Source organism: Aspergillus heteromorphus (genome assembly GCF_003184545.1).
Source record: "Aspergillus heteromorphus CBS 117.55 chromosome Unknown BO70scaffold_11, whole genome shotgun sequence".
Taxonomy (NCBI): domain Eukaryota; kingdom Fungi; phylum Ascomycota; class Eurotiomycetes; order Eurotiales; family Aspergillaceae; genus Aspergillus; species Aspergillus heteromorphus.
In genome coordinates this window covers 124098-149569 of record NW_020290416.1, presented here as the reverse complement: position 1 = coordinate 149569, position 25472 = coordinate 124098, and the positions used below count along the sequence as shown (strand labels likewise).

At 46.1% G+C, this 25472-nt stretch overlaps 7 protein-coding genes and 2 non-coding genes across 9 annotated transcripts; 5 read left to right on the top strand and 4 right to left on the bottom strand.

Annotated features, from left to right (window-relative positions):
• Positions 1–587: 587 nt before the first annotated feature.
• mrd1 (RNA-binding ribosome biosynthesis protein MRD1) lies at positions 588–3447 on the bottom strand (the record flags this gene model as incomplete). The annotated part of the gene is made up of 4 exons (XM_025546589.1): positions 588–1808; positions 1859–2131; positions 2350–3117; positions 3220–3447. 4 exons carry the CDS (start codon positions 3445–3447, stop codon positions 588–590), a joined length of 2490 nt encoding a protein of 829 aa, XP_025399571.1.
• A 239-nt stretch (positions 3448–3686) lies between these two features.
• Positions 3687–4478, top strand: BO70DRAFT_335862 (dynein light chain DYN2). Its single transcript, XM_025541076.1, has 7 exons — positions 3687–3785; positions 3837–3859; positions 3914–3947; positions 4001–4035; positions 4081–4107; positions 4158–4227; positions 4278–4478. The coding sequence occupies exons 1-7, from the start codon at positions 3755–3757 to the stop codon at positions 4340–4342; spliced, it is 285 nt and encodes a 94-aa protein (XP_025399570.1). The 5' UTR covers positions 3687–3754; the 3' UTR covers positions 4343–4478.
• A 340-nt stretch (positions 4479–4818) lies between these two features.
• On the top strand, positions 4819–6199 carry BO70DRAFT_30609 (rhodopsin family protein). Its single transcript, XM_025540031.1, has 7 exons — positions 4819–4947; positions 5068–5121; positions 5294–5327; positions 5401–5425; positions 5577–5609; positions 5692–5732; positions 5874–6199. Exons 1-7 carry the CDS (start codon positions 4917–4919, stop codon positions 6070–6072), a joined length of 417 nt encoding a protein of 138 aa, XP_025399569.1. The 5' UTR covers positions 4819–4916; the 3' UTR covers positions 6073–6199.
• A 189-nt stretch (positions 6200–6388) lies between these two features.
• Positions 6389–8880, bottom strand: BO70DRAFT_361768 (sodium:solute symporter family protein). The gene is made up of 4 exons (XM_025543120.1): positions 8534–8880; positions 7961–8477; positions 7254–7907; positions 6389–7187 (listed from the first exon to the last, which is right to left on the bottom strand). Exons 1-4 carry the CDS (start codon positions 8676–8678, stop codon positions 6599–6601), a joined length of 1905 nt encoding a protein of 634 aa, XP_025399568.1. The 5' UTR covers positions 8679–8880; the 3' UTR covers positions 6389–6598.
• Positions 8881–9923: 1043 nt separating this feature from the next.
• Positions 9924–11429, top strand: BO70DRAFT_379418 (HIT family protein; the record flags this gene model as incomplete). Its single annotated transcript, XM_025545346.1, has 3 exons — positions 9924–9988; positions 10155–10158; positions 10386–11429. 3 exons carry the CDS (start codon positions 9924–9926, stop codon positions 11427–11429), a joined length of 1113 nt encoding a protein of 370 aa, XP_025399567.1.
• Positions 11430–11521: 92 nt separating this feature from the next.
• On the bottom strand, positions 11522–12664 carry BO70DRAFT_361767 (SEC61-beta family protein). The gene is made up of 3 exons (XM_025543119.1): positions 12510–12664; positions 12032–12377; positions 11522–11974 (listed from the first exon to the last, which is right to left on the bottom strand). The coding sequence occupies exons 1-3, from the start codon at positions 12510–12512 to the stop codon at positions 11940–11942; spliced, it is 384 nt and encodes a 127-aa protein (XP_025399566.1). The 5' UTR covers positions 12513–12664; the 3' UTR covers positions 11522–11939.
• Positions 12665–12791: 127 nt separating this feature from the next.
• Positions 12792–12863, top strand: BO70DRAFT_t162. Its single transcript has one exon. It is a non-coding gene; the product is annotated as a tRNA-Glu (tRNA).
• A 3109-nt stretch (positions 12864–15972) lies between these two features.
• Positions 15973–17540, top strand: BO70DRAFT_30547 (uncharacterized protein). The gene is made up of 4 exons (XM_025540013.1): positions 15973–16320; positions 16389–16827; positions 16879–17073; positions 17130–17540. The coding sequence occupies exons 1-4, from the start codon at positions 16238–16240 to the stop codon at positions 17418–17420; spliced, it is 1008 nt and encodes a 335-aa protein (XP_025399565.1). The 5' UTR covers positions 15973–16237; the 3' UTR covers positions 17421–17540.
• A 7733-nt stretch (positions 17541–25273) lies between these two features.
• BO70DRAFT_t161 lies at positions 25274–25345 on the bottom strand. Its single transcript has one exon. It is a non-coding gene; the product is annotated as a tRNA-Glu (tRNA).
• Between the last annotated feature and the right edge of the window lie 127 nt (positions 25346–25472).

The following is a 25472-nucleotide window of genomic DNA, read 5'->3' as shown; positions in this document are numbered from 1 at the left end:
AGGGAAGGAACCAAACCATGGCACGGCCGGAGGATTAATGCAAGGGGCCCTCAGGGAGCACGAACCAGTGAGCTGCTGCCCGGAGCTTTTCATTGCACGAGACGAGCATTGACTGCTGCTTCAGAAGGCAGGTACCAGCAACCTGCCTGACGCCGCCGTGGCGAAGGCCATCCTCCGGAATGGGCGATGGCCAACGACATCATCCGTCGTCTGGGGAGTGGAATGCAGCGCTAATTACGTAGATCAGGTCGGAATGCAGGCTGGAGGGCGCCAGCTCTATTCTCACGTTGATATCCAGGGTCCGAGGAACTAGAGGTATAAGGAGTTAAGGGAAGAAAGCCTTGAATTCGCGAGGATCATGAACCTGCCATGGGATGACAGGATAGACTCAGGATAGGGCTCCTGCACCTGCACGAGCGACAGGAACCTCTGCAGGACGCGCGCGTATGTACGTGTTGACAGCCGCAGGGAACGTGTAGACCTGCTTCCGCGCACCATGTTCAGCGTCTCGGACGCAAGGGGTATTATCAGGAAACCACGCCATTGCCATTGTCTGTCCCTACTAACAGGGAGCAAGTGAAGGGACTCTAGGCCTCTTCGTCGTCCTGGGCCCCTACAGTGAACTTCTTGCGGCCAGGGCCGGAAAGTTTTTGCAGCTTGACCCTGTCCACCTGCTCCCCTACCTTCTTCTCGATCTGTCTGATCTCGTCCTCCGCGTCGATCGCCTCCTCGTTTGCAAATTCCAGCACCAACTTTCTGCCCAACAAATGGGTGCTCTTCAGCGCGTCCATGGCATTTTCCGCTTCGCGAGCGCTTACAAAATCCGCAAAACCGAAACCACGAGCCGTCCTGTCGAACTTCTGAGGAACCCGCACGGAGCGCAGCTGCCCGTAGGCACCAAAGAGTGACCGGATGTCCTTCTTGGTGGCCTGGAACGGCAAGTTCTTAATGATGATCTTCGTCCTTCTGGCGGCAATCTTCTTCGCCGTGTCCTCGCGCCTCCGCTCCTCAGCGGCATCCATTCCACGATGAGACACCCTAACTACCAGTTCATGTTGGTCGAGCTTGTAGCCATTCATGGCAGAAAGAGCGGCCTGGGCTTGGGCCTTCAGCCTGAACTCAACAAAGCCGAAACCCATGCTGAGCGTCTGTCCAGGCCGTTTCGGATCCGGTTTGGTTTTAATTCGGGCAGAGACAAAGCCATCCAGCGGGCGAAAGAGGTCCACAAAACTTTGGTTTGTCGTAGCAAAGTTGAGGTTCTTTACGAAAAGGGTTGTAGTGGGTGCGAGATGATCGTCAGTTTCTTCGGCTGCGAACGTATCAGCCGTTGAGAAACCCTGTGAGACAGCCTTAGTCTCGAGGGTGGGCTTCTGCGGCGCTGCTGTTCCATCAAACAGGTCCTTGGGAGCCTTCTCCAGGAAGAGAATTGAGTCTCCAAGTTTGCGGTAGGCAAGACTCTTGAAAGCCTTCTGCGCCTCGTCCGGCCTTCCAAACTCAACAATGGCTATCGTCCCACTGGGAGGCATGAGTAGCCTTGTGATTTGTCCGAAGGGATCAAACAGTTTCCTGATCTCCTCGGTCTTGACGCCATACGAAAAGTTCTTTACTAAGATAGCAGTGTTTCCACGCTCTCGCTGTTTGAAGGCTTCGATGTTAACGCCATTAGCGGAGAAGTAGGCTTTCGTCTCTTGGATTACGTGGGTTTCAGCGTGAGCCTGCTTGACTGCGGCATCGGATGAGGTGGGATCCAAGAGATCCGACTTGGTGACACCAAGTCTCTCGGCTACCGAAGACATAACAGCATCAGCCTAGGCTTGTTAGCACATGGTATACATTTAGCCACTCGGGATCAACTCACGTTCATATACAGCGAGTTCCAGCTGAACGAGGAAGATGTAGCATCTAGCTTCCGCTTAATCTGCTTTTGCTTCTTCAAAGGCAGCTTTGCCAACTCAGCATCATCGATCTTGTAGGTCTTCTTCGCAGCGGCCGGCAGAATGTGCATTAAGCGGCCCTGGAAGTGTTTCCCGTCAAGACTTTTGTAGGCCTCTACGGCCGCATCAGCCTCGAGGAACTGAATGTAGGCAAATCCCTTGCTGGTATTATGCCGGGTATCGAAAGCAACGTGAATCTGGTATCATTAGTATCAAGCAGAAAACTAATGTGTAAAAAGCAATAAAGTGAAGGTGTAGCTCATCAGATAACAAGAGGCATCTACTAAAATTCTCTTTCCTGTTCGCATCATATGCTTTTGCATCTGATGTCCCTATCAGGTCGATCATCATTGAGCGAGGGAGGGGTTGGATAAAAGACATGCACAACGATATAATAAAATGGGGATATACGAACCTCTTCGATTCTGCCGAACGGAGCAAATAGCGGCTGAAGATCCGACTCCTTTGTATCGAAAGCAAGGTTCCTCAAGAAGAGACGCGCCGACAGTTGGATACTTTCAATATTCGTGTCAACCTCCGGCTCCTTCGCTGTTTTACGAGCATCCGTCTCGGGGGGAGCGACAATCTGAGCGTCTCTGGAGTCGTCATTCGACTCGTCTGCTTCCTCAACAGGAGCAGGGGTCCTTTCCGGCGCCGGAGCACCAAGGTCCACCTGCTCATCCTCGTCGAGCAGACCGAGGAGGCGGCTCGTCTTCGAGCGGAGCCAGTCGGCATCAGAGACCGGTCCCACCTCAGCCTGAGCGGCAGGCTCGTCTTGCTCCGCCGGAGGTTCGGAATCACCCTCTCCACTGGCGTCGACAACCATCGGCTCAGATGACACAACCTCTTCAGGGACAGCAGCTGGTGTCTCCTTGGGAGGGATGTAGTCATCGCCGAGCTTGGCCTTCTTCCTCTGTGCGTAGGTGAGGTCCTGGGGCTCCTCCTCTTCCTCTTCGACGGGCCTGTCTGCAGGTGAGTCATTCTGAGCCGGCGTCGGCACAGCAAAATCGTTCGCCCATGTCTTGGTCTTGGATGAGTGGTTCATTACAGACATATACTCCTCCAGCTTGGCATCCGGAGCATTGTCACCATCGCGCTTACGCTTGAGGTGGGCTCCTGTGGCATCGCCATCAAAGGCCTGGTTATCACGCCTCCCACCCTTGTGAGAAGGTTCGGCATCGATCTACAAGATTACTGGTCAGTTCCAAGACCACCTTAACTGTCAGCGGGGAAGACAAAAAAAAGAAAAACAAGCAGGCGTGGTGTGATCGCACGGGGTACATACCGGCTTAGCAATGTCTACTGAGATCTTGGACATCTTCATGTAGGTCTTGTTGAAGTAAGAAACGGCCTGCTGAGCCACCTCGTGGCTCTTGAAGCCCACGAACCCAATGCGGCGCTTGGGCAATACATGAGCGTCCGTGACTTGGAAACGAGTAGCGAAATGCTTTCTCAATTGGTCATCAGAGAAAGTGGGCGGGAGGCCAGAGACGAATACTCTGGTGCTCTCCATGATTGCGTCTAATTCTCTGTGTGCCACAGGAATTATTCTGTGGAAGAAGAACTCCGGGAGAAAAAATCTGAGGGAAAATTGTTTTTTTGCTTCCTTATAGTGCCGAGGGCGGTGTGGAAGGCGGGCGTGGGGCCCGTGTCCGCATCCGCGCCGCTGCGGCGCAATTGTCTCCCAATACTCCGTACTCTTCTTATTGGGCTTCATCTGGGAGCGTTGGTGCCGACTGTTTGTTCGATACTTAGTCCTTGCTTGAAACCCCTGTCTCTTCTTCCCACCACACGTCTTCCGAAAGGACAATCCCAGCAAAATGGCGAGCGAAAAGAAGGATAAGCTTGAGCGTGAGTACTGCAACGCAGCCCATCGTGACCCCGACTAACATGATCGTTCAGCGCAGATCAAGTCCGTCGATATGGTAAGGAGGCTATGATACCCATGGGGAGGGGGAGCTCTGCTCACGATATACTAGACGGAGGACATGCAACAGGAGGCTGTTGAAGTTGGTATGGTCAGCTCCGGGGATCATTATCTGGAGACGGGCTAATACGATGGCTAGCGATCGAGGCAATGGACAAGTACCACATTGAGAAGGTTTGTGCAGCGTCCGTCATCCACGGCCTTTGCTAACGGCAGCAGGACATCGCCCAGTACATAAAGAGAGAGGTCGGTGATGCGTCCTGTCCCTGAGGCGCAGCTTCGCTCACATCCCACAGTTTGACTCGCGCAAGGGCGCGACATGGCACTGCGTGGTCGGAAGGAACTTCGGCAGCTTTGTTACGCATGGTGAGTGTAGTGCATCTATCTCAGGGGTATCCGCAGCTGACACCGTCCAGAAACCAAACACTTCATCTACTTCTACCTCGGACACTGCGCGATTCTCCTCTTCAAGACCCAATAAACACCGGGCGATGCACGCCCAGTGCGGTCCAATCCAGCGATTCCTGTATCTATCTCGGATAATATTCGCAGGGAGTCATGCCGTGGCAAGTCTCTAAAATAATGGAGGGAGGGGGGGATCAGAATAGGGATACGGTCCAGAACCAGGGGGGGGGGGGGGGGCTGTGGGTTGCCTCGAGGGCATAGCACGGCGGTGACGGGGATGGGAGTCTTCCACGCACATGCCACTTGATTTCACTCCTGTGTTATAATCAGTTCAGAATGGCCTTGTCAATATAAATTTACGCAGTTGTGTACATGCAGCAGCAACCAGCCGTAGACACGTAGTAGCTCGAGTATGGACGTCGACAGCACAGCTGTATTAGTTATATGTACAACCCGGCATGACTCGAGCGGAATGCCCAGCTCCGCGCCAAGCCACAGCGCCACACGTCAGCCCCAACCACTTAATCCGGCTGCCTCCTACCATTCATCCCTCCTGAGTCCTCAGTAGTATATTCACTGACCAGATCCAGAGCTCACGATCGATCCCAAATCTCACTCTTCTCAAGCCAACTCCACCACGATCCGTAATCATGGCCATCTGCATCACCTTCGGGACACACGGTACGTACCTCCTTTCTCCACCCGACCCCCGAATCGCCTCATGGATATCGATTCCACCCCGAGCGGGTGGACCACCTGGGCCCAAGCTAACCCCAATCTCCCCACCCCCCCCCCCTTTAGAATTCACCTCCATGCTAGAAGGCTACGAGAACGTCCGCGCGTACTGCTATAACTGTGAGTTCAACCTTTCTCATCTATCCATCTACTTTACCTCCCCGATACAAATCATACATGCAGAGGGGACTACGTCACTACCTTCCTAGTGCAGCCTCGCCGTAATTAAATTTAGCTCTGTTATTGTTCCTGACCCAGTTAATTATTGCTTACTTACCTTCATATGATTTAGGTCAGCATTGGAATGGACATTGTTTGACGAGATGGTGCGTACTTCGAATAAGCTTGAGCTTACCTTTGTTGGTGTGTGTACGTGTGGGATTGCTAATAGTTATCTAGGCCGTGGTTCACCGTTTGCTTTGTTGTATGTGTCTCTCGCCTGGCGGCCTTGCTGCTTCGAGATGGATCTATACATCCATCCATCCATCCATCCATTATCCAGCATTCATCAATCCCTCTCATCTGGAATCTGACCTTGCCTTACTAACCCTCTCATTTTTCTACTTGCAATATAGCCCGTCATTCCCCTCGCCATGCATAAATATAAGGTCCGCCGCCCTCCCCTCCTTCTTCCCCCATTCTCCCTCCCATACAAAAAACCCCCAATTCCAAACTAAACCCCCTCAACAGGAAGTAACCTGCTACACATGTCGCTTCACGCAAGATCTCCGGTATGACCACCCACCACCACCACCACCACCACCATCGTCACCACTACCCAGCACCTCCCACATCGCCAATTAACAACAGCCCAGCAAACAGCCACATACCTAACTAACCATACCCCCGCTAACTATCCATATCTACCACAGTGACCGTCCAGAAATAACACCCGAAACAAGACCTCCTCCAGGAGTTGTACCGGGCCAGTTACCACATCCCCAGGTGTATTCGGGCGGCGCGCCGTTTTATCCGCCCCCGGGGCAAGGGCAGCAGGTGATGGGTCCGCCGCCGCAGGCGTCCGGGGCGGTGGGCACGGGGGAGCAGCAGCAGGGGCATGTTTATAAGTAAAGTAGTGAGGAGGAAGGGGTGGTCTATGATGGGTTGATAGTTGGGTGGAGTTGAGGTTGATGTTGGGGTTAGGGCTGGGGGTGAAGGTTATCATGTTTATGTCCATGTGTGCTGGTTGTTCGGTTGTTTGTATGGATACGATATCTCTTGTTTTCGCGTCTGCGTTTTGCTTTGCCTGTGCTTTGCTTGTGTTTTACCTGGGGTTGATGGGGTGAATGAACGTGATTTGAGTTGGACTTATTTACTCGGATGGGATGGGATGGGATGGGATGGAATGGAATGAATGGAATGCATTTTGTTGCAGGATTACTATCTTGCCAAAAACAACTAAACAAATACTATATACAGTAACGAATGGGGTATATCCAAAACCAACAAACCAACCAGCCAGCCAGCCAGCCAGCCAACCAGTCACAAACCCAGCACAACCCGACATAAACAGTATATCATCCCACCACCATAAAGAGCCCGAACGAAGAAACTGACACCATCACAGTCCCTATTGACCAAAGCAGCCACTCTTCTTCTATTTAGCCAACACCTCCTTCTCCACCACCGGCGTCTGCACCCCCGAGACATTCTCACTCTCACCATTCTGATTCACCTCCCCCATCCCCACAATGGCCTTCCTTCTGCCCCCTCTCCCCACCAAATCCAACCCCATCAATCTCACCGTCCGCACAATACTCTCCCGTCCCTCATACAGCGGGAAAATCACCACGCCAAACGTCGTACAAAACAGCCAAAGCAAACCCACAACCACCCAGCCCGTGAAGAACTTCTTGCTGAAGACGTACGAGCTGCCGTACATGGGGATGGGCCAAAGGATGAGGAAGCAGAAGACCATGGCGATGGTGAGGGTGCGCGAGTACAGGGCGGCGCGGTTGAGCTTGCGGGTTTCGTCGTCTTCCTGGGCGGGCGACTGGGTGGTCGGGTTGAGTTCGCTGGGGATGAGCTCTGGGTCGGTGGAGGCGGAGGCGTCGGAGTCGTCGACACGACGGATGGCCCGCATGGTTTCGTAGTCGTAGTTTTGGGAGCCGAAGATGAAGGTTAGGGCTGGAGAGATGACGATGGGGCTGAGGAGCGCGGCGACGTTGCCGGCGAGCATTGGGTAGCTTTTTTTTTTTGGTGGTGTTAGCGATGGGTATTTGGTTGGTAAAGGGGTAGGAGGGAGGGCTTACTTTGAGCCGGTGGTGGTGACGTTGAAGACACCGTACTGTGTCTTTGTCGTTACGAGCCAGGCGATGAGAGATACGGCCAGACCGAGAGGGGGCGAGACGGCCGCTGCGATCCAGTTCTGGTGCTTCCAGATCAGGGTCATTGCGCCGGGGAAGACCGCGGAGGAGATGATCACCCCCATCAGCAGATATAGATAGCCCATGCCGATGCCGGCGTAGTAGAGACCCGTCGCGAAGCTGGCCATCGCAACCGCCCAGAAGATACAGGTCATGTGGGAGACCCAGACGAGCCGCTTTCCCTTGGCGGATGGGTCGATGTAGGCCTGGTAGATGTCGTAGGTAAAGATGGAGGAGACGGCGATCAGCTGGGCGGAGAAGGCGGAGGTGACGGCCATGAAGATCATGATCGTTGTGCACACGGCGCCGCTGTGGCCGAGGAGCTTCACGGCAGCGAATGGCAGCACGAGGCCAGCTGTGACGTCCTCCGAGCTCAGGCGCTGAGAGCCCTCGAGCGCTAGAGCGGTCATGCCCATGGTGCTGGCGCACAGCCAGGGGATCGCAAACCAGCAAAGACCACCAATGACATATCCGGGGAAAGCGTGCACCGGGCTTGCGGCGATGGCCTTGTTGTAGTACCCATTGTCGAGGAACACGGTACTATTCTGAGTTAGCAAGCGTTGCTAGGGATAGATGTTGCGACGTCCACGAACCCAAAGTTGCCAACCAGGTTGATGATCCAGAAGATTCCACCCTCCTTCGACCGCATGGTGAGATAGCTTCCCTCGGCATTGCCCTCGATCGGGTGGGATTTCCCCGCTGCCACCAGCGCTTCATACACGGCCCCAGGAGAACCCAGCTTGTCGCTAGTCGCATAGGCCGAGAAGGAGAAGATGAAGATTACGACGATAATCACCACCGTGTGCATGTAGTCCGTGAGAAACGTGGCCTTGATACCACCGAACAGGGTGTAGAGCACGACACCAATCGGCAGGAGGTAACAGGCTGCAACTGTGTTCACTCCGGTCAGAGATGTCAAGACGGCCGAGCCACCCGTGAGCAACATGGCCGTCACGAGGATATTGGTCATCAAGCAGAAGACGATGAAGACGACATGCACGGTGGTTCCGTATCGGGCGCGGACGGCTTCCAGGAAGGTATGTGCGTTTGGAGCCCGGCGTTTGAGCTCGATGGCCAGCGTCGCGAACAGGATGATCTGAACCGTGGCGCCTGTATTCATTGTCAGCCATTGAACTAAGCCCAGATGTCCTTTTCCAAAATAGTACCTGACGCATAGAAGAATGGACCGGAGATGCCGTATTCGTAGGCCACGGTTGTTGATTGAAGGAGAGTTGCTGCCCATGTCCAACTACTGACGACTGCAGCGGCGACCAAGCCCGACTTGACGGATCTTCCTGCTGTTGAGAACATCTCCGACGTCTGAACCTCATGTTGGTATCTATAGCGTGACGACGAGTTAGCTGCCACATGAATTTACAAGACGAAGGATCCAGTGTACGATGCAAACCCAGATTCAAGGGGTGCATACCGTTTCAGGGCCCAGGTGATGAAGATCATCAGCAGGGCAAAGGCAAAGCCCAGGCCAATGATTATGCCATAGCCAAACCCTTGTGAGAGGGGTGCGGTGAAGGAGACCGTGTCCGAGGATGAGGGCATGTTGGCAACGTACAGAACGAAGCTTTGCTATGGAGGTATAATGGCTGGAAGAGACAAGGCGATGAGGCAGGCGGCAAAGGCAAGAACATATAGGCAGCCAGGCCCTTTGGAAACCTCCGACCTCGCAGACATCCCTGTGATCAGCGGAAGTACCATCCAGCCCGGATGACTACCCTCTGCATATCATTGGATCCAAGCATTGAAGCATGGCAAAGGAAACCGACCGATTGATAAGAGCAGCCATGACAGTTGTTTCGTAATTTGGTAGCATCAGATGCGAGACGGGACTGGCACCAATTGGTCCGACGGAGGCGAGCTAGATAATCCAGCTCGTTAACCTTTTTTGTGATTGCCGAAGGATACGCATTGAGCCTGGAGGACCCCATCCAGTGCATCCACAACATTGCAGGTTGGATCTGGGATACTATCAAATGTCCCGCGCTCGGACGCGTTATTGGCGAGCCGAGAACCGGCCTTATCAGCGGAGGTCAGCGCGCGACGGCCATTGGTGGTTGTGGGCAGTGGAGGGCGGGAGGTGATAAGGAGTGGCCCTCAGTGGCCCTCAGTGGCTCCCTGCTCTCCCTCCCGGTGGCCGTCGCCCAGATAGATAACTAAGCGGCCGGCGGCCTCAGAGATAACGCAGTAATGCCAAGAGCTCCGACTGGTTCGGGGGAGGCCCGCAGAGAGGCCCGCGGTGATAACGCTCTCGCAAGAATTGCAATTGCCTTACTCGATCCTGCCACTAATGCTTTGGTCCCTTCCCCACCGCGGAGTTGGAGTTGGCCTCGTGGAAGCTGGGGAATATTCCATCCATCCATCCTGGTTCAACCTTGATTGGCTGGCCTTGATTGTATGCTTTGCATCTCAGGCACAGAGTGCTACCTGTGTACTATGCCAAACACTGGGTGGATCATGACTGTCAGATGTGTACTTCCTGTTATTTATGCAGGAACATATCCTCTGCTAGCTAGCAGTCTTTTACTCCATACACCGCACTAAATGATTGTGTTGGCACTATCTCCCGGGTACACTGCATCCAGTGGTTTTTCTTTATACCCGGCTGCGTGCGTATGCCTTTCTAGTCTGGCTGATGTCCCAACGATTGCTTCTCTGATCTTGCACATATCTACTCGAACTGGAGTAATAGTTTCAAAGTATCTAGATACCTTGTAGGGATAGGTGCCCCGCCGAGTATCATCCAGCCAGGACTGCTTGCTGTGTGTCTTCTAGACAGGTAAGCAATACAATATTTGTACCATCATATATGTGGCCACCCCCGGGATACTGGGTATACCTTCATAGATTCAAGTTTTGTACAGTATACATGTCTATCTCAACCTAGTATTAAACTAGTCAACAAGCTAACTACTTAGCTTCGCTTGCACCTTGAGTCATACTCACAATCCTCCAGCTATATATCAGCACTAACACCACCAGCATCCATCTAGTTAACATCTCCAGCACATAACCATAACACCCAAACCACTGCAACACCACCCCACCCCACCACTCAAGCAGCACAACAACAATGTCCACCAACATCCACACCCCATCTCCAACAGAAATATACCACTCCCCCGCCCTCAACCTAAGCATAACCCTCTCCACCCACCCCACAACCTCAGGCCACGCCCTCGCAACCCTCACCAACACCAACACCAAGACCCCCTCTTCACCCTCCCCAAACCCACCTTCATCACCACCCTCCTCACCATCCGGCACATCTCCCAGCACCTCCAGAGAATCTACTCCGTCCAACGCATCGCCCTCATAACCACAGGCCTCACCACCCTCTCCATCCTGCCTCTCCACGGCCTCTCCCCCACATGGCACCCGATCACCAACCCCTCGACCGTCTTCCACGGAGCCACATACCCAGGCTACCTAACCTCCAAAGACGCGCCGCTCATGTCCACCTCCCAACTCGACCAAATAGCCCAGACAATCACCACTGCCACCACCACCTCCCTTCCCACGCAGCAACCAGATTACACCTCCCACACCCCCACATCCACCAACCTCTTCTCTCGGATCATCCGCGGCGAGACCCAACACTGGCGGATATGGGAAGACGCTGACCACGTAGCGTTCCTGACTCCGTTCCCGAACACGGTGGGGTTCACGGTGCTGGTGCCGCGGGCGCATCTGTCAAGTGATATCCTGGGGGGGTTGGATGAGGGGGCGTTTACCATGTTGATGGGCGCGGCGTATGAGGTGGTCGGGGTGTTGAGGAGGGCGTTTGGCGTCGAGAGGTGTGGGATGGTGTTTGAGGGGTTTGAGATTGATTATGCGCATGTGAAGATTATTCCCGTTCATGGGGGTGCGGGGGATGTTGATGTTGATGAGGGTGAGGGTGGGGATGGGGATGGGGAGAGGGAGAGGTTTTGGGAGGTTTATCCGGGCTATCTGAGTTCGTTGCCTGGGCCGGTGGTGGAGGATTATGACGGGTTGGTGAGGAGGGCGGGGGAGGTGAGGAGGGAGGTCATGAAGGAGATGGGGGAATGAGTGTATAGAATGGGTGTTGCGTTGGGGTGGACGGTGGGTGGGTTTGGTACTTTATCGGTGTTCTCGAGTTGAGTTTCTGAGAGGGCAGGTTGTTTGAATCTCGTGTCATTGCAAGTACTATATTACAAACGCATTCCTCCATTCCTCAGACGAGCTCTCCATAATATATTGTTGACGGCACACGTGCACGGCATAATCAAGCAACGATCGTCCCAACCTATTCGGCAGATAGATTGGGACCAGTTCTCCAGAGCACCAGATCGATCTGTGCTCGGCTAATCCCCATTGTCGGCGCACAGAAGAAAGTAGAGAGGCAAGGGACACCAGGGGTATATGATTTCGAAGGCAAAAGATGGGACAATTGAGTCGCTGGCCTCGTCGGCGCCCGAATCCTAGCCCGCCCCGCACGGGACCCAACGCATACATCACATCCGAGAAGTCGCGTTCATCACATATCAGGAGACCAGGAGACGGCCATTTGGCGAGAGCATAAGTCGCGTTTCAGCGGGCTTACGAGGAGAACTTGCGGGTGATCTTGGCGATGACTGTGGGCCTTTGTTAGATGTCGTTCGTCCTGTTCTGGAGCGAGCAAGGGAGCTTACCGTGGAGACCGACAACGGAGAAGATGAAGCCCAGACTGAGGACCAGGACAACAACGGGGTCCACCCGCAAACCGGGGCTCTCGTCAGTGTACAGCTTCAGCATCGTGCCGGAGGAACCGCCCGCACCGGCAGCACGGGTCGAGCTGGGTCTGGCATTGCGGAGGGACTCCTTGTGATCAGCGGCCGCGCGGCGACGCAAAGCAGCCCGGGGACCACCGGGAGGAGTGGGAGAGGAGGGGCGGTTGACGGACGAGACAGCAGAGGCGCCGGAACCAGCACCGGTGGACTTGGAGTCGGGGCCGGACTCAGCACCGGAGGTCAAGGGGGAGGCAGCACGGGGAGAAGCCTGCAGATGACAGCGAGGTTAGATGGATGTCTTAATTGATCGAGGAAGAGATGGATGGGCGGAAGTGATCGACCATCCTGTCCAGGAACGATGGAAGTTGCCGTTGAGACTCGACAGGACAAGGACACTCACCATTTTGAGAAAGAAGACTCGAGGAGGAAAGGAGGCAAAGAATGTCGAGATGTATTAAATATATTGGTGACAAGAAGGAGAAAATCAATTGGCCGATGCACAGGGAGGGAAGTCGGCTGGGGAGTGGAAGAGGGAGATGCTGGCAGGAGTCCGGGAGGTGAGGTCGCGAGCGCTAGAAAGAGGCCACGCTCGCGGTTTCCGGCTGGCGGTAGCTCCCGTCAGGTGAGCCATCCGGTGTGGCAGCTCATGTGGCGCTAATTGGAAGCCTCTTTCACAAACAAGTCCGATGTGGTGTAACGGCTAACATCGCCGTCTTTCACACGGCAGCTCGGGGTTCGATTCCCCGCATCGGAGAGCTGAAATATCTTTTTTTGTTTTTGTCGAGTCTTCTCTTCTCTCTGCTTTGATTAATATCGATGGCCGAGAGAGCCGTGGCGGTGTTTTTTTATTGGGATTGTGCGATAACTTCATTATATATAAAGCTTCAGTTCTGTCCGTTTGCCTCATGATGATATCTTGTTCCCCATCTCTCTTCACTGGATATCTATCGGGTTCGTGCCCTTTACCAGGCAAGCACATCAGTGTACGGAGCACAACAGAAGAAATCCTTGCAGAATATACATCATCCAATTCTTGACTAGATAAATGTCTCCCGGCCTTGGCTCCTACAAAGTCCGAAAGTGAAGCCGGTGAGTCGCACCTTTCGGATAGCCCCCTGCGGCACTCTATCTCAACCGGTGCCAAGTGCTCCTCGGTGTATCTACGGTGTAGTCTAGTCTCCGTAATCCGTACCACTCCACTCCTCGCAAGCACTCCTTGATGTAGTACCTATCTACCCAGTACCAAACTTCAAAGAAATTGGATAGATGTCTGGAGCTGCTTGGCGCCCAAGTCATCAACATTTATATGTATCAGACTCCACGACTCCACCCAATGCCGCTCAGCGCCGACTTCCGCCCCCGAAAGTGAAGCTTCGGCACTCCACCGCCGAATGGGGCAAGGCAACGAGCCCTAGGTACGTCTTTCCCCTAAACCGCTGTGGAGTTTGAATTCACGCGGCTGTGGCATGCATCCATGTCCATCCATCCATCCTCACCGCACTACCCCTTCCACCGCTCAGTCTCGCGATCGGCAGAAATAATACGGTCGGTACCACTCCTGTGTATCCATGGATCGCTATCTGGTGATCGGTGGAAGGCAGCCAACGGTCGGAAATCCATCCATGGGTATGATTCAGTATTCGTTGAATGACAACCAATCCGATAGATTAGACCCTGAGTCCGTTCAAGGGAGGGGATAAAACACATCCAGTGTTTCCAGCCCAGGCTGGGGTCTCGTCGCCATAGCACTAGCAGCAGCTGTGCCGCCGGAAGAGTTTGTCATGGCCGCCGTTTCAAAAGGGAGCTAGCTAAGGCTCTAAGGGGAGTGTCTCTGCTACGGCCACCTGCCACATGGAGCACGCAGCAAGGGAAAAGCGAACTAAGAGAGCCAGCCACACACCCTGCCGTCTTAGAACGTTCGATGGCCACCGACCCTGTGGCTCATGGTGTAGGTATGTAGTAGAATGTCTCTCAGTCTCAGCATTGCATCGAGGCTGGCTTGCATCGATGGTGATACCGTAGCGGCGTAGGGTCGTCTCGTCCAGATCAATTGGTAGGACGGAGTATTATTATGCCGCCATTTGGGTACAGGCCCGTCGACTAGACTGCTGGGCCATTGCGCCTAGCCTTTCCAGTGATTCGACATCAGCCCCGATAATAATAAGGTTAGATAAATGGGAAGATGGATCCGTAACTGGGGAGGGATGTGGCTGCCTGTGACTGCCTGAGGCAGGGTGACTGTCTAGCGGTGCCTCGAACGCCGAACTGCAAGTCTAGTCTGAACTCTGAATTGAAGGAACGAGAAAGGGAGTGTGTGGATTGTGGACTGTGGACTGTGGAATGCACCACCGCATATCTATCTATCTATTAGATAGCCACGGGAACCACGGATCTGGTGTGGTCAGCCAGCATACCGGCCGCCGTCAACCCCCTCCCCCCGGGCAAAAATAATGGGTTTCAGAGTTCGCAACAGGCAGCCGGCCATGGGTCCGACCCACTGCGACGCGACGATTCAGGAGACCATCGAGGAGTCTAGCCTAGCTGCTTCCTCTGTTCGGTTAGCCCAGGCACGGGAGCCCGTCTGGGAGCCGGAATAACAATCACCACCAGATAAAAACAACAATAACAAACAATGATGACAATAGAAAGTCATCGTGGGGAAGAAGAAGAAGAAGAAGAAGAAGAAGAAGAAGACTCGCTGACCCGACCGTCACCCAGCGCATGTAGAATCCGCCGTCTATACTTAGGGTCTATACTTAGGGCAGGTCCAGATCAAACCGACCAACAGCGCAATCCCCGGCTTTAGATTAAACTGTCTTGGCCGTTCTTATTATAATCCCGTGTACGGAGGATGAGCCGGCAGCAAGTGACAATCATCATAAATTTAGAAGAAATTGGATTCCGGGACGGAGCAGCCAGGCTGGCTGGGCCAACCCCAACGCTTACTGCGTAGATACACTGTACACTCTGCTTACTCGGATAGTATCTAACTAGTAGTTCGCCGTTAACCGTCGCGGACCGACGGCTTGAGGCTAATAATGCGCATGCTCATGCTCATGCTCATGCTCATGCTGACTTGGCTCCCATGTAAGGTCTCCATCCATCTTTGCGATCATCACGGTGGTTTCCGCTTTTCCCATGCGCTGCAGTCACTGCAGTTGTCTGGAACTTTTTTTCGGCTGAACCCTGGATGCCACCGAGGACGCCTCTTCCCGCGACCGGTGTTCGTCACTGAGTAAGTAATACTGCCTACCTACTTGGATTGACAGCGGCCTTGCGTTTTGCCTTTCACTTCCACTTCTTCCACTTCCATTTCCACTTCCATTCTTACTCCATCATTCTTTTCCTCTCTCCCCTCCTCCCCTCCTCCTCCTCCCCTCCTCCCCCCCCCAGCCTTCATTTATCGCATTCCATTCTCATGTTTCCCACACTCGTTTTTCCCACTCCCTCCTCGTCCTCCCCCGAGGGAATGCACGCGTGATCCTGCAGGTGCTCACTCAGCCTTACGCCAGCCAGCGAACTCCATTTCCGAACCATCGATCACCGGACTGAGCCTCCCCGCCCAAAAACTCACAACATTATTTCTCTCGCGGTTTAGCACCTCTAGCGACCTGGGCAGCCTGGGCAACCAACACCGTCTGCCAGGGATCCTCGTCCTTCGTCTTCCACCCCCTGTCCTTTTTGACCACTCTCGCGGATTCCCTACCCCCCCTCCGCTTATTGTCTTCGGCGATTCCACTGTGGCGCGGTGTGGCTTATCCGTCGGTTGTTGAGTTGTCGTCTCGTCGAATGTTCCCGACCTCCTGAAACCCCCGACAGCCTCAAAAAACAGGCCACCTCCACCAGCCCGCGCCGACTAGTCAGAACTCCGCCTCACCTTTCCAGAGCTTCCATCCCCGGCCTGCAGTCTCTTCGCCGCCCCGGGGTGGTTGAGCCGTCATATTGTATCCCGACCCCGAACCTCCGACGGACACCAGCTCCGTGACGGAGCATTTCGTCAAAATTTATTCCCACAATTCGCGAGCCTCCCTGCTTGGGGGTTCCTCCTTCGATCCGTCTTTCAGGCGCGGTTTTCGTGCACGCGAAGGGTATCTGAACGTCACATCGGATCCTCCGAAGCGATCCAGGATGTATCGGCCAAACTCCCTGTGGACGTGGTCCTTCTGTATTGTGACACTGATCCAGACCATCATCACGCTTGCGTTGGAGTGGTAAGTGCGACCTGAACGATTGCCGTATTCAATGAGGGTGGGATCTCGTACTGACGTCGCTTGCGTAGTTATGTCTTTTCCAACTTCCAGATCCAATTGTTCCCCAAAGCCAACGCCTCGACCGCTTCCAAGACAGTCCCCACCTTTCTCGCGCTCTACAGTTTCGGTTTCATCTATGAGTTGGTGCTCGTGTATGACGCTCTACGCCTCAAGAATACGATTCAGGTTATCGGGCTGTGTGTGTGTAATATCGGGCTTCTGATATATGGGGCAGTGCAGGTCCAGCAGATCCGAGAGGCTGTGATGCTCCTGGTGAACGAAAGCGCCATCTCGAGCGATGTGTGGGGAGAAACGGAGCCTTTCTTGATCATCATTCCGTGTGTCGTCGCCATGGGCTCGTTGCTGATGATGATCATCGCCTGGAAGCTCTACGATGAATTCGCGTGGTCGATCTACAAGCATATCAGCGCAGATTTGCGCATGAAGCGCCGGTATCTCACGTACCAGGTATGTGGGCAATCCATGCAGGGGTGGCAATGGAGACTAACCCCTCGCCAGATTTACATCGCTCTTCTCAAGTTCGATTTCTTCTTCTTCCTGGGTTTCACAGTCCAGTTCCTCGTCATCGTCACAAACAAAACCGATATCGAATTCGCCCTCACAACGGCCGCCATCCCGGTTACGATTTTGATCTTGATATGTGCCGCCGTCTTCGTCAAGCGGGAGAGCTCGATTGGAATGATCGTCACCATCGTATGTCGAGACAACACCCCCGCAATCCCAAGTCGCAGTACTGATTGATTTGGCAGCTCCTCTATTTCGCAGCAATGGCCTACTTCTTATTCAAGCTGGTCCGCATGTACCAGCCCGCGACATACAAAGAATACCTGCCCGCCCGGCGGTCATTGACGTTCTTCGCCGTCATCACGCTCCTCCTGATCGTCCTCACCATCATCAACGCCGGCATCTGCATGCACAACTTCCACAAGGGACTGAAACAGCACGTGTATAAGCCCAAGAGCCAGGACAAGGACAAGAAGACGACGGAATTGACGTCGAATGTTTCGAACGACATTCCCTCTCGCATGATGATCGACTAAACAACAAAACGCCATGCGTTGAAATTTACGAGCCAAAGAAAAAGACGGAGAAAATAAGAAGAAGAAGAAGAAGAGGAAAAAAGTAAATAAAGGGACCACCGAATTTTTTTTTCTTTCTTTGCAGATGTTTTCCCACCCACCCACCAACACAGCACATTGATTTACAGAGCGATATCCCCTCCCACCTTTTTATTTATTGGTTAGCGAGTTGTTGCCACAAGTTCACCACCCTGCTAGAGATGGAAACTACAACTTACCTACACATACTTGGATACTACTTACTACTGAGATTTGGGCTGTGTTTTCCGGGATTTCTCTTTCCCCCATATGATACCTCCTACTGCGTTTTGCTCCTCGGTTTTCTTACGATTACTTCGACTGTCTTTCCTTGTTCATTCCCTCGGGGTTTTTATCTGAGAATGGCTACATCTTACCATCCTACCATCCTACCATCCTACCATGCTGTGATAGGATCTACTTGTCAGGGTAGAAAGCCTGTCGACTAGGTAAGGAATCAATCATGAAACACCGTGTATTCGTTTGATAATAACAAAGATAGCCTATATCCACGAGATAGACTGATCCTTGAAGGATCAGTAGCTTCTTACAGAGAAATTGATATCTTATAGATACCGGAGAGGTGTAGAATCACTATTAATAATCTCACGACTCTTACAACCATTATAACACATTATCCTGATAACACGACTCTCATAATTACTATAATATATCATCCCGATAATCTTTATCCCGATAGCTGGATTATTCTATCATAAATAGCGCTCTTCTTCGCTGGGACGAGTCACCTGGCTCGGGTGTTGAGAATAGTCTTATATATTCCTGATTTAGAATAGTAAGGATCTGATAGCGAAAGATGAGGAACTCGCGGGATATACAGTATAAACAGGGTCATGTGCCGTTTCTGTATAGCTTTATAAGTGTTTAGTTATATTTGCATGGGTGGATTCCCTGCGAAGAAGTATAAATAAAAGAATCTCTTATATTACTTCTCTTTCTTCTTCTCTTTTACTTTATAATTATTATTTTTTTAGTAATTTGTAATTGTTCCCTTTATATTTCTTTGTTGTTTCGCGTGATTTTTATTATTTTTATCTATACTGTATCGCTGTTATTCTCTTCTTTATTAAATATTGGTCTTGTTCTTGATTACTTCGCGATGATAAAGAAAACAGCGTATCCCAAGCAGGATATTTCTATTAAAGCCCACTATAACTTCTGCATGCACTATCTAAGATATATGAATAATAATTTTGATTCTAAGAAGAGCACTCTGTATAATATCAGTTATCTATTAAATATAAAGATATCTGTTCTGTGTTATTTTTGTTCCGCGGGAAAGAAAACTTATGATTTTGTGAGTTTTGTATACTCTGTATTATATATATATAATTTACTAATATCTCTTGAGTCTGCAACTGATCTGCTAGAAAATACTCGCGATTTTATAAAGATTATTAAATAGGCCACTCTGATTCTGAAGAAAGAATATTGGAATAATAATATTAAGCAGACTGTCCGCGAAGAGATTTATATTCTTGTGAAGATATTTAACAGTGTGGAGGATACTTATACTTGTGAATTTTTATTAAAGAGTATTAAAACCGCCAAGCGTGTAAGTTCTTGTTATAATTAAAAGATAAGATCTTTATAATTCTATTGTTAATATTCTGTTAGAAATTTATTACTGAGTATATTAAGTTTATTAAGATCTGTTATACTCTTTTAATATAATTAATTTCTTATCCTGGCCTCCGCGCCTTACTAGAGAATTATTATATCTATAAAATAAAAATACTGTTATATTTACTGCCCGGTGATCTGGGATATATAAGCTGGATTTCTGCTCTGCGGAATTTTCTTAATTTAATAAGAGTTATAATATATATCTAATACCCGGATATTAATAATAATAAATCGACTTTGAATAATAAGAATAATATTATTAGATTAATTATAGATCTCTGTATTCTTCTTCTGAAGTCTACTTTTTTTATAAATATTTCTGAATTATAATAAGAAGGCCTGGTTATTGTTGTTATTTGTCTTGTGAATAAGTAATAAATATAACTGGATATATTTAAGCGTTCTCTGCTGTCTTATAGCAGAATGATTTTGTATTTATTAATATATTTAGTCCGCGATAATATAGTTGATAAGGAATATTAAGAGATTGATATTCTTATAGCTTATTTCTTAAGAATATAAAGTAATTTACTAGTAATTATCTTCTGTCTTTTTAATATATAGCGCTTTTTATAATATTTTCAGTATTATTTTATAGCTTCGGATATATTCTTTATATTTTTACTAGAAATCTATTAATTGTACTTGCTTAATTATTTTTTCTACTTAATTAAATAGTAATCCTGACTATTATAGTATTAATAGTCTTTAACTTTTTTAACTTCTTATTTATCTTTATTGTCTAGCTCAGGTATCAAGAGCGGTTCTTTATAATCTTTTTTAGTGTTTCACGGTTCTAACAAGAAGATATAAAATATATTATGAATTTGTTTATATTTCTTAGATAAATATAACTGATATATCTGAGATTTAATATATTTAAAAATCTGAAAAAGTTCTATAAACTTCGAAGCCAGCTTTCTTGATTTTTTGAGTTATAAGTTCTGAGTTGATAGCTTAACTAGATTTCTTTCTTTAAAATAGAATAGCTTTCTATATTTATTATAGTATTTTTTTTGCTTTTCTGTAGCTATTTATTATATCTTTTATAGCTATTCTTTTGTTTTTCTAAATTTCTTAATTTTATTCTATACTGCTGGGACTTCTCGCTGCTGAGAATTAGTTTTAATTTTAATATAAAAGTCCGGCGAAAAGCTATAAAGAATATTGTGAGGTGATTAGTCTGTGATTATATTATCTGTATTATTGCAGGCGAATTGAGTACTTAAAAGAATTGATGATTAGTTAATATTATACTGGCTGGAGTAGTATTAAAAATAGTGTTCGAGTGTTTGATTTATCTGTTCTATTTGGTTATTAATTTAAGGATGGAATACAGTTGAAAGCTTTAAGATTATATAGCTATTATAGACTAAATTTGATCAGAATTTACTAATAAAGATTAATTCTTAATTAGATATGATTCTATTTGGGGGTCCGAAGATTAATTTAATCTATTTATAAAACAGTTTGACAAGGTCTGAAGCAGTTATTATAAACAGAATAATAAAGAAAAGATAATATTTTAAAAATTAATTAATAATAACTAGAATAGTATTAACAGTCTTTCTATATTAGATAATAGAGAGCAGCCCTATAATAAAATCTATTGCTAATTCAGCAAAGGGATATAATAGAATTAGTAATAATTTAAGACTATTATATAATTAATATTTTGAAGCAGTGATTTCTTAATATATTAGATAAGTTCGGATATATTTGGCTATATTATATTATAATTTATTTTAGTAAAACTTTCTGCGTAGCAGTGCTTCTATTTGGATCTTTTTAAAATATTCTATTAATAGATTATTATAATATAGCTTAATAAATATCTGATATAGTGTCTCAGAAGAGGGAATATAATATTAATCTTTGAAATAGATATAACCAGTTATTTTAATAGTTCAATACTTTTGGCCTAATTGTTTTTGTTAAACAGCAGTTTTTTACTATTGTGTCTCTGGATTATTATTCTGTAAATATAAGATTATTTCTTGAAGTTCAGAATTATATATATCCAAGTACAAAACTTTCGCGGTATATACTTGTAATACTGTAGATTGAGGAATAAATCTCTCTTAAGATAAGTTCTTTCAAGCAGCCCAGTCAGCTGTCTTTATACTAGCTTAATTATTAGAATTCTTTAAGCTTAATATAATACAGATATTAAATCCAGAATAATCCTGTATATTTTAAGATTTAAACTGGGTTTTTTCTTTGACAAGATCTCTTATTATCAGAAATGATATACTTATAAATCGCACTTAAATTGGGGTTAACAGTTTCTCTTGAGAAGCAGATTTTACTTAAGATTCAGAAGATATTCTGAAGAATCTATCTGCTAGATTTAATTTCCCTGTTCTATATTTAATAATAAAATTATAGGGAATTAGATTTATAAGTCATCAAGCTTATCTTCTATTAATCCGGGTTTAATATATAAAAAATTGCAAGTTCGAATAGTCTGATAGAATCTTGATTATTTAAGAAGTATCTTCTAAATATTATTACTATTATTTAAAAGAGTAAATAATAGTGAATAACTCTTAATCTAAAGTATTATAATTTAGCTTGATATCAGAGAACTTATAGAATCAGAATATAACTAAATAGAATATATTCTTAATATCAGATTAGGATAGAATACTATTTATCTTTTTTTTTGATATATCAGTTTCTAAACAGCGGGGTTTCGTAGAATCAAAATATATTAGTAAAGATATTTATTAAAAGGCAGTAATAAGACGGCGGAAAGCAGTCTATTTAATTAAAATTAGATAGATCTTTCCTGATTTCCGCCCGTTGATTATTTTATAAAGCAAAGAAGTAAGAAACAAGATAATATAAAAGTAGTCTTAAATAAATTATTAATAAAAGTTACAGAATCTAAGAAAGATCTAGATATTATAATAATTTTTGGAAATTGGCTATAAAATAATATTATTTATCTGTCAAGAATTTATAAATACTCTGTCAGAGTCGATGATATATTTTAGAAATTCAACTTAGAATTAATAGAATAAATATTTTAATAATTTTATATAAAGCTGAGCTTCTCGAAGCCTCTTCAAAACTTAATAAATATACTTTGTATAAGATTTCTTATCTAATAAAAAAATAAGAATATTATTCAGATATGCTATATAAAAGTTATTAAGAAGTCCTCGAAGTGTAGTATATATATAGTTTTGGAAAGTTGCTGGAGTGTTAGTCAATCTAAATAATATGACTGTATATTTGAAGTGGCTGTATCGGATGCGAAATACTGTCTTTTATTTATTGTCTTTCTTAATATGGATTTAATAATATATATTCTTGATATTAATCTTTGAAAAGTAGGTACTTCCCGAAACCCTGTTAAGAATCTTTGAAATAAGAGATAAGAAATAGTGATTTTTAATAGAAATCTTATTAAGATCTCTGTAGTCTACACAAAGATATAAGCTATTATCTTTTTTAGATATAAAGAGAATAGAGGCTTCAGCAGGGCTCTTTGAAGATTAAATTTAATCTAGTTTTAGGTTCTCTTTGATATATTCTTGTAAAATCTTGAGTTTGGCTTCAGATAAGAGATATATTGGACTGTAAAAGAATATTTTATTAGATTTAATATTAATAATATAGTCCGCAGGGCCATGAGAAGATAGCTGTTGAGAGGAATTTATAGAGAATATATCTTAGAACTACTTAAATTCAACAGGAATTATCTCAGGATTTAATAATAAATCACAAAATTCTTCTTCTGGTAGCCAGATATCTTTGGGGAGCTTAATAATAATATATACTCTTGCTGAGTTTCGAGTTGCTTTAGTAAATTAAGTAACAGAAAGTAATAAAATAGACAGTATACTAAATTATTACTGGCGGTTCCATGCTGATAAGATAATATATAGATTATAAAGTATAGTTATTAAAAGTAGTATAGGACTGTCTTTTAGTCAGGGGTCCTGATTAATCTTTATATAATATTGTTCGAAAATACAGATGCCTCCTCGCGAATTGATAGCGGTAATAGGGACTTTCTATATATTATAGATAAAAATAGTGATTTGATTAATGGCTTCAATCTTTGGCGCAGTAATTAGAGCATGTTGGAGATTATAGACTTTAATAAACTGATAATTAATAATATCTACTTCGGTGCAGCTATTCAGGTCCGCAAAGGTTTCGAGGCTGTTTTAAATGCGGATAGGAATATGAAAACAATATATAGTCTCTATTATAGATGAAGAAGTCGAAATTATAGGGTTTATTCTAACTTCTTTATTTTTTTCTCTGAATCTGATAAGAATTAGTAGATTCTAGCGGATTAGACTCTTTTATTTTTAATAGAATATTAATTTGCAAGATGTTGAGTACTTTTATATATAAAGTATTATAATTAATTGCTATTCTTTCTGATAAGATTTTTTCTATAATTCGGGATATCTTTCTTAATAATTTTACTAGTAGTTTCTTGGAAGCGCTTGTGTGACTTATAACCACTGAATTGATTATTGTTTTGCTTGTGTTTTTCTCTATTTTCTTATAGTTTATAATAGTGAGTAGTAATAATCACTATTTTATCCTGCTTCTCTGGTAGGTGGGAAATATACTCTTGAATATAATAATTTAAATCTGATAATAGCTTAGTAAAGTAAGATAAGACTTTTTTTTTTTTACTTAATAAAAAAAGTATTGCTTTAAGATATTAAGATAAGTATAGAACTCTTGCGGATTCTGGCTGTATTACTAATAAATCTATTTAAGTTAAGTTATAATATCTGATTAAAGAGTAACAGTATTCTGAATCAGTATAAGAATCTAATCTTTGAATTAAGATTATAATTTCTCGAGAAATTATCTCTCTTCTGGATTTTTATTATTTATAAAACAATACTATCTCTGTCTATATACTGAGTTTATATAGCTGATAACAGCGAGGATCTTGTATTTCTTTGATAAATATTTCTTGAATGTGTCTCTGAATATATATTTTAAATTAATAATTTATTTTTAATATTTTTAGAGATTGAAGTTCAGGGCAAAGCAAGAGATATCTTTAAACTTGATCTCTTTCTTATTCTTTTTCGATTCGGGGGAGGATTAATAGTGTTTTGAGGAGGTTTCGCTCGGGGAGCTATTTCTTTGAAGATAAGCTATTCTTTGCTGTAAGTTGATAGCTTGTTTTAATTAATAAATATGATTTTCTAGCTGTTGAATCTCTTTAATGGTGGGAATAGTATTCGGCAAGGATTCTGGATTAATTTGATCACTGAGTGCTTCTATTTCTTCACTATCTTTAATAAATAATATCTTTCTTAGATAGTTGAAAAGAGAAGGATCAGAATATGATAGGATCTACTTATTAGGGTAGAAAGCCTGTCGACTAGATAAGAAATTAATTATAAAACACTGTGTATTTGTTTGATAATAACAAAGATAGTCTATATTCATGAGATAGACTGATCCTTGAAGGATCAGTAGCTTCTTACAGAGAGATCGGCATTTTATAGGTGTCGGAGAGGTGTAGAACCACTATTAATAATCTCACAACTCTCACAACCACTATAACACATCATCCTGATGACACGACTCTCACAATCACTATAATATGTCATCCCGATGACCTTTATCCCGATAGCTGGGTTATTCTATCACACATGCTCTCTCTCTTCCTCTTCATCTATTGCTGCTCAATGACGCTGCGCCGTCTTATTGATGACCTCCCTTTCTCCTTCCCACACCCTTTTTAAGACTCTTTATATCCATATCCCTCCCATTTCTCGTACATCTATCTTATCTATCTCATCTATCATATCTATCCCTCTCTCCTTGTCTCTACCCGATCATGTGAATATCACGAACTTTGCATCTTGTTATGTGTTTATTTATTATAGTTATTTTTATTTTATTTGAATAATTTGATTACTATCACGGATCTATTCACCTTCTCTTCTAGCTTTATTCAATTCATTGATCGATTATTGATCAGTCAACCAACCCACCAAGCTGTCTTCTGTCTTGCCTGTCTAATAATACCTAGCTAGCTAAAAACACAGCAAGCAATCATTAAAGAGCGTGAGTGAGTGGTAAGTCTCAAACAGCAGAAAGAAAGAAGAAAAAAAAAGAAGAATAAAGAAAAAAGAAATGAATGAATCTCAGCTCTCCGATGCGGGGAATCGAACCCCGAGCTGCCGTGTGAAAGACGGCGATGTTAGCCGTTACACCACATCGGATCTTGATGCTGATCGGGCTATTTTTAGCCTCTATGTACGGAAACAAAGTAAGTGAGTGGGTATAGTAAGTGGGTAGGTAAGTACCGTGGGTCTGCAGTTTGCAGCTTACTGCTTGCTTGCTTGCTTT